At 60.5% G+C, this 10,430-nt stretch overlaps 1 protein-coding gene across 1 annotated transcript; it reads left to right on the forward strand.

The window, feature by feature from the left end:
* The first annotated feature begins 1,393 nt into the window (after positions 1–1,393).
* On the forward strand, positions 1,394–9,921 carry CHST1 (carbohydrate sulfotransferase 1). The gene is made up of 2 exons (XM_054161493.1): positions 1,394–1,757; positions 8,539–9,921. The coding sequence occupies exon 2, from the start codon at positions 8,583–8,585 to the stop codon at positions 9,840–9,842; it is 1,260 nt and encodes a 419-aa protein (XP_054017468.1). The 5' UTR covers positions 1,394–1,757; positions 8,539–8,582; the 3' UTR covers positions 9,843–9,921.
* The last annotated feature ends 509 nt before the right edge of the window (positions 9,922–10,430 follow it).

Here is a 10,430-nt window from a genome sequence, read left to right on the forward strand (position 1 = left end):
GATATTGTAAAAGACTGGAGAAACACCAGTATTTTGGGACACACAGGCTCTGGGTACTCCTAAAACAGCAAATGCAAACCCAAGATGTTAAAACCATCAAAAGTGATGACTCTTCTGTTGTGCTTCCCCGGATTCAAAGGCAACCTCCTAGCCCTGAACTCGCTGTCGCAGCCTGGCACAGCGCTGAGAGCGGAGGCGACACCACCGTTCCCAGGGATTTATTTTCCTCTTGGCACAATTGCAGCGCAGGGACCCAGGCTCCGCTGTTTCTCGTATCCTGCTTGCTGCTAAGCGAAGTTGTTCCACTCTGCTGGTGAAGGCGCTGGTGCCGCGGCCCCGCAGTTGCACTCTGCAAGCCCTCGAGTCAGAGGTGAAGGTTTGGAATTCCATGAGCTGACCAGGCAGCTCCTTGAGGGGGTTATCAGGAGCTGGGTGTCGCTCACACGAATGCTAAGAAGGAGACTGCTGTGATTCCTTGCAATGCCCGGGCAGCACTAAACATGCACAAAGTACAACTGCGATATAAAACCTGAATACCTATTGTAGCAACTCCAGGATCATAATCTGGCTGTCGTGGGCAGCTGCCGTTGGAGCAGAGGTGCAGTTAAAGTGCTATAAACGCAGCTTAGCTGGCAAGCACCAGAAAAAAGGACGATATTCAAAGTTGCCAAAAGTCTGCAGGGTCGAACAGAAGCAGAAGCTGGGAGGTATGTGGGCCACCAGACCGCAGCCACCTCAACAGCCCTGACATTCCCCCAAGTTTCCTTTCCTCTGCCCCATGCCCACTGTGCCAGGCACTCAGGATGGCACCTTCCCACCTCACCTCTCGGTATTTGCGAGGGATACTTTTGGGCCCTGGCCGTGGCGGTGAGCCCTGGCCCTGGCAGCGCAGGGAGGATTCCTGGCGCTGGAGGACCAGTCCCCATGGCAATATTTTTCCTGATGAGCAAAGGCTACCGGAAAATGAATGAACAATCAGCCGCACACCGCCATCGTTACCGACCCCGGCGGGGGTGGAGGTGGGGGGCAGCATGGCACTGGAAAGCGGGGAGGAAGTGGGGCACCCTGCGCCCCGCAGCCACCCCTCGGCTGCCGGGTGGCTTGACCCTCGGGATCCCCAGGGATCTCTAGGGATCTCCAGGGATCACCGTGCCCCCTGCACCACTCGGCGTAGGGGTGGGGGAACCGGACACACCTCTCTCAGGGGGCAGCCCCACCGGCGCCTCCCCCCGCGTCAGGAGGGGCTCTGCCGGTTCCGTCCGGGCCGCCTTGGGGAGGCAAAAAAAGGGAAAAAAAAAAAAAGGAAACGGAGAGTTTCCTGCTCGGTAAAGCTGGGGAGCGACGGGGCCGGGCTGGGGCGGTGCGGAGCGGAGCGGTGCGGGGCGGGGGCAGCGCGGAGGCTCTGCCTGTGCCTGAGCCGCCGCCGCTGCGCTGCTATCTGCCCGCGCTGCCGGGCGGGCCGGAGCAGGGAGGGGAGAGCGGCTGCAGCCCCCCCCTGCCCGCCCTCCCCTCGCCGCCGGCGCGGAGCGGAGCAGAGGGGCGTGGAGAGGCGGCCCGGCGCGGCGGCTGCCCGCTCGGGCAGGGCGGACAGGGCAGGCAGGGCGGCGGCAGGGCAGGGATGAGCCCCAGCGGCGCGGCCCGCTGAGCTCCGCCGCCAGCCGGGGTCTGGCCGGGCTGGGCTCGGTGTCCCCCGCGCCGGGAAGCGCGGCGGGGCCGGCCGGGGATGCGCGGGGGATCCCGCCGCGGCGCTCCGCCAGGTAAGAGGCGCTGGGGAAGGGGGAGCGCGGATCGGCGGCGGTGTCCGGCGGCGGCGGGCCGGGGCTCGCCCGTAAACGCTTTTCCGCGGCATCAACTTCGCAGCGCGGCGAGGCATCGCCCGCAGCGGCGGAAGGGACTTTGCCTCGCCGGTCCCCAGCGCTGGTGCTGCGGGACCCCGTCCCGGGCTGCCAGCGCCCGGCAAGCCGCCGCACGAGCGGGGTGGGGGCAGCCCTGGCCCACCCCGAGACCCACGGGGGGAACGGGCTGCGGCGAAACTTGGGCTGCTGTTGGGTGAGGAGCTACCGCCAGAACAAGTGAGTAAGTGGCCGCGGGAGGCCAGATGTCCTGCCCGGTGCTGTGAGCCGCGCCAGCCGGCCGAGAGGATGCCCCGGCGCTTGCTGTCAGACCTTAAAGCGGTTCGGTAAAGCCGCCGTGAGGCTGGCGAGCAGAGCTCGCAGAGCGGGTCTGAGGCACGCCATGGCATGGAGCAGTCCTGCGGGAAAGCTGCTCGGGCTCCTGGCGCGGCCGCGGGCAGGGCGCGTCTCAAAGAGCCTTTCGAGGTGCTGAATGAGCTCGTTCATCCCAAAACAGCCTCCCAGCTCCTGCCAGGGGAGCGCTCCAGGAGGGAGCGAGCGTGCACCGCCAGGCTGCTGGATGGCTCCGGGGAGGGTGGAGAGCGCAAAAAAGCTGTGCCGGGTTTACCCAGGCATTCGCGTTCCCGGGAAGAGACGGATGTGGTTCGGCAGATGAGGGATAAACAGGCACAGGTGGATGTTGTGTTAAGAAAACTCTGGGACTGGCTGGAGTTGGCATTACTTGGTAGTGATTAATTAACTCAAAATGTGACTGCTGAGTGTCAGTTGGGACGAACAGAAGTCCCTGCTGAAATTTTGGTGGTGACTGAAGTGCTGGTCAAAGCAGGCAGTAATCTGGTGGTACAGCAGGTCTCTGTCCCTCTGAAATGCAGAAGGGATAGGCAGAGAGGGGGGACTGGGGGGAAGTGCCCCAGGAGGTGAGGTACGTGAGAGCAGAGCAAGCCTTGGGGCGTGAAGCATCTCCACTCAGCATATGGTGTGCTGCTCACCCAAAAAGGGGGTCAGGCATGAGTAGCCAGCTGGAACTCAGAGCTGTGACCTGTAGGGAAACTCCAGTCGTAAAAAGGAGGTGAGGTGAAGGCTCCCACCCCATCAGGTTCTTATGTTGGTGGCTTTGCTGGAGTGCCAGGCTCGGGGACAGAGACCAGCCAGGCTCATGCATCTGTTGTGGTACCCAAAATCAGACCGTGCCTGTGCTGAGGGAAAAGAGAGTTGCTCAGCTCTGCTTCTCTTAGCGGTTCCTCTTTCCCCTGGGGAGTAGGGGGGGAGCAGCAGGGTGCAGCCTGCCCGCACCCAGGGTGGGTGGGCCACAGGCGTGCTCAGCATCTGCCTGGCTTCACAGATCCACCAGCATGACTAAGCCACTGCGACCGAGTGGGATGCTTATCATTAAACCCTGTCAGGAGCCTGGCTCCCCTGCCTCGGTGGCTGCAATGTGTTGTTCTACAAGCTGAACTCTTCGCTCGGTGGGAGGATGCCAGGAAGTGGCATGGTCTGTGCCAGTGGGCCCCTGCCCATGCCCAGAGTTGTTTTGCAACCCTGCGACTTAATTTCTGTGCCTGGGCAGCGAGGTGGGGAGGGGAGCTGAGCCACAGGAGCCAGGCTGGCTGGGCAAGGAGGAACCGCGGGGTCCTGGCTCCCCCCTCCCTGGCTCATCCCCCAACAGGCTGCTCTTCCCTGGGCAGGGACACAGGGGAGCTGCTTGGCAGGCAGGGGCAGGGATTCAGGGCTGTGAGCAGCCGCTGAAGTTGGTGCTGCAAACTCTGTGGGTGATGTGTGTGTCTCCCTCCCCGGGGGGCATGAAGGGCTCTCTGCGACGAGGCACGTTTCAGGATGTGTCCCCTGGTGAATGTGCTGTGGTGATGATGCCTTTCAAGTGCTGCAGTCACACTTGTGTCAGGAGAGGGATTATGCCTTACAGCCCCCAGTGTGGGCTTCACCTCTCATGGGTGCCCCTTGTGCCCCTCTGTGCTGGTACAAGTGTGCCCAAGAGTGTCCCTCTGCTCATCTGCTCTCTTCCTAACACTGAGACCCCGGCACCGCTGCTCACAGTTGTGTTTTCCAGCTGGTCCCAAACTCCTGAGTCACTCTGCTGTTTCCATGGAAACAGACTTGCTGGCGGGAATCAGTTTTGGGGGGTAGAGGGTGCCAGTAGCTGGACTGGTACCGGGCAGGCCCCAGGGTAGGGCTTGCAGTGCGCAGGCACAGCACCCTGCCATCGGGGCTGTGTTAGGGCTGGAGCAGGCACCTGCATTTCATAGACCCTCACATCTCCTTCCACTCCCTTTTCCCTCCCTCCCTGCCGCAGGGAAGTGCAGAGAGATGTCCCTGGCAGTGGTGAGGGAGCCTAGGATGAGCCCAGGGCACAAGTTTTGGGGAGCTGTCAGGAGAAGACCACAGCCTGGAATGCAGCTGACAAGAGCAGGTTTTTTCACTGCCCTGTGAGAGAGCTGTGGAAGCAGCAGTGCCAGCATCCGCTACTGCAAGGTCTCCTGCCTAAGGTTCCCCCACGTTGCTCAAACACGGCCACCTCCGGGGAGCAGAAAGGGAACCTGTATGGAAGACTTGGGGCAGGAGGCAGGGCAGTTACATGCCCAGAGATGCTGCAGGAGCCCTGCCTCAAGGGTGAGAGCGGCACCGTGCCACGAGGCACTGCCCTGGGTAGCACCTGGCAGCTTTAGGAAGGGAGGAAGCATGTGGGTTGCGCTGGTCCCCGCAGCAGCCCTGCCGAGCCCAGCGTGCCTGGCAGCACCTGAGCTCAGCTGCCGGTGCAGCCTCCGGCGCCATGGTCCTGCTGAGTGGCTCCAAAGCAGGTCACTCCCATCAAACCTGGGAGGACCAGCCCCGAAACAGGAGTTCGGCATCTCCTCCCGGGCCTCTGCTGCGCTGCGGCTGCCCAGCCGCACTCACTGCTCCCCGCGCTGGTGACTCACGGATGCCATTCAGCTTAATTCATTGCCTCCCTTCTCCCGGGCGCTCCTGGGCTGGCTCAGCTGGCTTCTCGCCTGCTTGCCCTCCCCGCTGCTCCTGGGCTGCCTCGGCTGGCTTCTCGCCTGCTTGTTCTCCTCAGAGCAGTGCTGGGAGTCAGGGGAGGTAGAGGAAGAGGAAGGCAGGTGATGATGCACCCGCTGCTGTTTGCGGGTGCGTGGGCTGGGAGAGGCTGTGGTGCCCGTGCCTACCTTCTCCCTTCCACTGGGCTCAAGGCTGCAGGAAGCTGGGCACGGGAGAGGGAAGGGTTGGCACCTTCCTCCTCCCACAGACAGCGCTCCTGTCCCCATGCCAGGGAGCTGGTTGCTGGATGCCACACATCCCTCGTGGGCAGCCTGGTCCTGATGTGACTGCAGGCAAGGCAGTGGAGCACAGTCTGGCATCATCATCTGCAACCAGAGCAGGCTTAGGGTCAGGACAGGGGCAGTGGTGACCCCAGCACCACACAAAAAGAGCCCATATGCTTTCTCACAGCCTCCTGGCAGTGCCAGCAGTGCTGAGGGCAGGGCTGTGAGTGACTTGCCCTCACCCCAGACCTCTCTTTCATAGCTCCAGCTGCCTGGAGGGACCTGCTGCAGTCAGCTCCCACCCTTAAGCTGGGTTTGCTCATCGTCTTTGGTGGAGCTGGAGGCAGAGCAGAGGGAGATTTCATCTGGGAACACTTCATAGCATGGAAACATCTGTGAGGCCAGCCAGCTCCCATGGTCACAGCATCCCACAGTCTAGGGCTGAGCAGCCACACCAGTAGGTGCTTCATGCTAGACTCTCACATACAGCCCCACAGGGGCACAGCCCTCTCTCCAGCTGCTGCTTGGGATGGCAGGCCCCACTATTAAGATGAACAGGCCAGTTTAAGAAAGTCCCCGAGGGCAGGGATGGGACAGCAAGCAGCTCTCCTGCTGCATGTGTGTAGGAGACATCCTCCTGCAGCATGCTGGCTGCAGCCCCTGCTCAGCCAGCCTGCTCCAAGCTGTGCAGAGCTACATGCAGCTCCTCCTCGGCAGGTCTTTCACACCAGCCTGGCTGTGTCCGACAGATGAGCAAGGGGCAGTGAGTAGAAAGCAATCCTCCACCACGCTGGCAACTCCCAGGAGCCTCCCCAGGAGCTCCCAGCTGCCTCTCAAGCCCTGGGCTGGGCTGAGACGGAAACACAGCCCCTCGGAGACAGGCAGCGATGGGAGGAGGTGGGAGAGCTGGCCAGGAGCTGAGAGCAGGTTCTGGCTGGCCTTAAAGACCACAGATGAGACATCAGGGAGGGAAGTCTTCTCCCCAAATCTGCCCCTCCCTATCTGCAGCTCAGCAGGTGGGCAGGGCACATGTGAGGGGTGAGGAAGGGCAGTGAGGCTGAAGCTGGGCTGTAGTTTCACACCTGCTCTGCCAAGGGGGTGAATCAAAGCCCCATTTGTGCCCCTCCGCAGCATGGCGATCACAGAGGGAGAGGGCCCAGCTGGGTGCAGAACCTTAAACACAGCCAGTGATCCAGCAGGAACTGGGACCAAGGAGGCACCTAGGCTCTGACTGCCTTTTGGAGGGGGCCTGCCAGCAGGTTTCTGCCACATTCTGGGACAATCCGAGCTGCACCTGTTCCAGCACCCATCAGCAGCGCAGCAAGGAGTGGAAGTTGGGGTTGTGTGTGAAGGATGCAGTGTGGCTGGCCAGCACTAGAGAGCAGGAAAGTGTTCCTGCTGCACCTTCCTCTCGGCAGCACACAGGAGCCCCCTGGGCCAGGAGATGCCAGCAGAGACCCTCCTCTCCTGTCCTGACCGATCAGACCTGGAAAAACACTTCCTCCAAGGGACAGAATATCCCTTGTGGACATTTGGGCCAGGTCTCCCTTCCCTGTGCAGGGCAAATAACCCCAAACCAGGAACAGCAGTTGCCAAGAATCTGCAGCTTCAGTCCCTCATCCACAAGAAAAAGCATCCCTCAGTGCCCAGGGAAAGCAATCCTCACAGGTCTAAAGCACAGCAGGGATGGGGGAGTTCACTGTGCTGGAGCCCCCACTCCTAGCAAGAGGTCTCTGGAGCTGGTAGCCCCTGCAGCCTCCTGCCTGCACTGAGCAGCTGGGGCAACTCTTAAATAATAACCATAATGAAAAAAAGAAAGGAAGGCTTTTGACTTGCCTGCAGGCCTGAGCAGCCCTCCTGGCATCACTTGCCTGGTGACAGGGTCTCTCTGGGGAGCAGGACTCGTTCAGTAGATGGGAACAACACACTGTGCCAGTTGCCACGGGCTCTGCAGGGAGCACACAGCAGGAGCATTACACTGTCCAGGCCCAGCAGAGCTTTCAGCATGCTCTGGGCTTGGACAGGCATCATATGCTGGAACAGTTGCTGGCCCACTGGCCTCTCTTGGGAGACCTCCAGCAATAGCAGTGGCTCTGAAAGCCCCACTTGCAGTGGCCAGTGTGCTGGGGCCAGGCAGGGGGCCAGGGAGCTCACTACACTGAGGACATGCCAAGAGCAAGAGGAGAAGCTGTGATAGTGATGGTGCTACGGCAAGGAACGGCTCTGCTGCAGGGAAGTTGAGATACTTGGGTCTGTCCCTTTGGCTTGCCTGAGGAGGGTGGGCAGGTGACTGCAGAGGGTGAACATACTGCACTGGGCAGTGGGGGCAGCCAGGACAGCATGGGAAGAATTTGGGCCAGGAAAGATGGGTGCAGAGGAGCTGTTGCTAATACTGGGGTGTCTCCCCTGCACAAGGGTTTTGGCTTGTTTGGGGGCTCTGGGATGAGTCTGCTATCTCTTGCCCCACTGGCCTTGAGGAGCAATAGCACATGGATGTGAAGCCCTTGTGGTCTGGAGAGCAGCAGGGCAGCCTGTGAACGTTATTTTGTTAGTGCACAGGGGGCAGATGTTGATGCACCACCACCGTTACATCCCCTCCCAGCAGCGCTGCAGCTCCCCAGGCATGGCAGGGCTGCTCCTCACCTCCCTGCACACCCCAGCCAAGCATCCTGCTCAGCTTCCCCTACCCTTGCCCATCTGCAAGCAGCAGCAAGGTAGGGCTTTAGCCCCATGAAAGTTGGCTTGCACAGCTACAGCTCTGCTTCCCCCTGCACTCATCTCGGCTGGGGAAGGCTCCTGCCACTGCACTGCTGCCAACAGAGGGTGGAGGGGATGTGGTTTCTCATGTCTCTCCTGTCTAGTATGGCTTTCTCCCCTCTGGTGCTCAGGAGGGGAGCCTGAACCCCAGAGCTGAGCAAGATCTGACCAGCACCATGAGCTTGGTGCTAGGGCCACATCTGGCTGGCACCTGGGGGACAGCTCTGGCTGCTGCTTATTCCCAGAGGCTGACAGACTGATCTGGTGTGACTGTTGGACCTCTGAGCAAAGAGGCTTGCAGCTCCAGGAGACCTGTTGCCTCTCTCTGAAGCGGGACGTTGTTAACCTAGACAGGCCATGCCTTGTCCTGCCAGCTGGACAGAAAGGATGGAGATAAGCCTCTCCAGGTGGTGCTTGGCACCATCCCCTGACTTTTCCATCCCACAGCTCCTGCACTGGGGCTGGAGATCTTGCTGGAAGCATTTCTCCAGGCTTGCCAGTGTCTGTCCGGTCTTCCTCTCCTCTGAAACAGGGCTCTGTAGTGCATGACTGGGGCCCATGTGGTTACAGCTGATGTACTGGGGGGGTGTTTGTTGGACACTCAGGTCCTCCTTGGCAGCTCTTGCTCAACCTGTGACTCTGTTGGTTTGCAGACACCGAGACGACCTGTGGAGAAGCCCCATGAAGGTGACCAGCCATGCAATGTTCCTGGAAGGCTGTCCTCCTACTAGCCTTGGCATCCATTGCAATTCAGTACACAGCAATCCGGACCTTCACTGCCAAGTCTTTCCAGAGCTGCCCCATCCCCAGCCCCGTGAACTGCAGCCCAAGCCAGGAGGCCGAGGCGGCCGAGAGGCTGTGCGATGAGAGCCCCACGTTCTCGTACAACCTCTCCAGGAAGACTCACGTCCTCATCCTGGCCACGACTCGCAGCGGCTCCTCCTTTGTGGGGCAGCTGTTCAACCAGCACTTCGATGTCTTCTATTTATTTGAGCCCCTCTACCACGTCCAGTACACCCTGATCCCAAAGCTGACCCAGAGCAAGAGCACGACGGACAGGAGGGTGATGCTGGGGGCCAGCCGGGACCTGCTGAGGAGTCTGTACGACTGCGACCTCTACTTCTTGGAGAACTACATCAAGCCCCAGCCCGTCAACCACACCACCGACCGCCTCTTCCGCAGGGGAGCCAGCAAGGCCCTGTGCTCGCCGCCCGTCTGCGAGTCTCTGGGAGGCGTCGACCTCCACCTGGAGGAGGGAGACTGCGTGAAGAAGTGCGGGACCTTGAACCTGACGCTGGCCACCGAGTCCTGCAGAGAGCACGGGCACGTGGCCATCAAAACCGTGAGGGTGCCCGAGGTCAGCGACCTGCGGGCCCTGGTGGAGGACCCGCGGCTGAACTTGAAGGTCATCCAGCTGGTGAGGGACCCCAGGGGGATCCTGGCATCCCGGAGCGAGACCTTCCGGGACACCTACCGGCTGTGGAGGATCTGGGACGGCACCGGCAGGAAGCCGTACAACCTGGACGTCACCCAGCTCACCACGGTGTGCGAGGACTTCTGGAACTCCGTGTCCACCGGCCTCAACCGGCCGCCGTGGCTCAAGGGCAAGTACATGCTGGTGCGGTACGAAGACCTGGCCAGGAACCCCATGAAAAAGACGGAGGAGATCTACGACTTCCTGGGCATCCCCCTGGACAGCAACGTGGAGCGCTGGATACAGAACAACACGCGAGGGGACAGGTCCTCCTCCAAGCACAAGTACGGGACGGTGCGCAACTCGGCGGCCACGGCGGAGAAGTGGCGGTTCCGGCTCTCCTACGAGATCGTGGCCTTCACCCAGCACGCCTGCCGGCAGGTGCTGGCGCAGCTCGGCTACAGAACCGTCACCTCCGAGGAGCAGCTGAAGAACCTCTCCATCAGCCTGGTGGAGGAGAGAGACTTTCTGCCCTTCGCCTGAGGCAGCCCTGGGTTTTGATACGAACCGTTTCTAACTGTTGCCTTATTTTCATTAGTTTTGTTTCTTTCCTCCTCTCCCCTCTCCCCCCTCCCTCCCCCCCCCCCCCCCCCAACTGTTTTCTTGTCTTTTTCTCTCCAAAATTTGCACTAAACCTCGAGCAGGAATCTCAGAACAGCTGAGTCCAGGGGAAGCCAGGGCTGCTCCTCAATCCGTTTCGGGCGCCAGAGGATTTGGGTCTCTCCAAGCCGGAGCTAGAACTGTGGATGGGTAACAAATGTTTACAAAACACACGAAATGTATAAAGCAACCTTCAAAGCTTTCCAAACCGAAGGGTACCTGGGGTACTGTACTTTTGCACTGTTTACTTTTACAATGTAAGAGGTGAATATAAATATAATTTATGAATGGTGTCACATCCCCCCTCCCCCCCTCCCCCTTTCCTCCTCCCCCCTCCAGAGTAACTCCCCTTGCCCACCCCCATGAGCAGGTTAGACTTGGAAGGGGAACGTGGAACAACCTTCTCAATTTTGAGCTCAGTGTGGCAAGTCCTCTCTCTCTCTCTCTCTCTCTCTCTCTCTGTTCAAGTCC

This window comes from Dryobates pubescens, chromosome 5 (genome assembly GCF_014839835.1).
Source record: "Dryobates pubescens isolate bDryPub1 chromosome 5, bDryPub1.pri, whole genome shotgun sequence".
Taxonomy (NCBI): Eukaryota; Metazoa; Chordata; class Aves; order Piciformes; family Picidae; genus Dryobates; species Dryobates pubescens.

Coding starts and splice junctions, on each gene's coding strand:
- CHST1 (XM_054161493.1), top strand. CDS start 8,583: ATGCAATGTTCCTGGAAGGCTGTCCTCCTACTAGCCTTGGCATCCATT.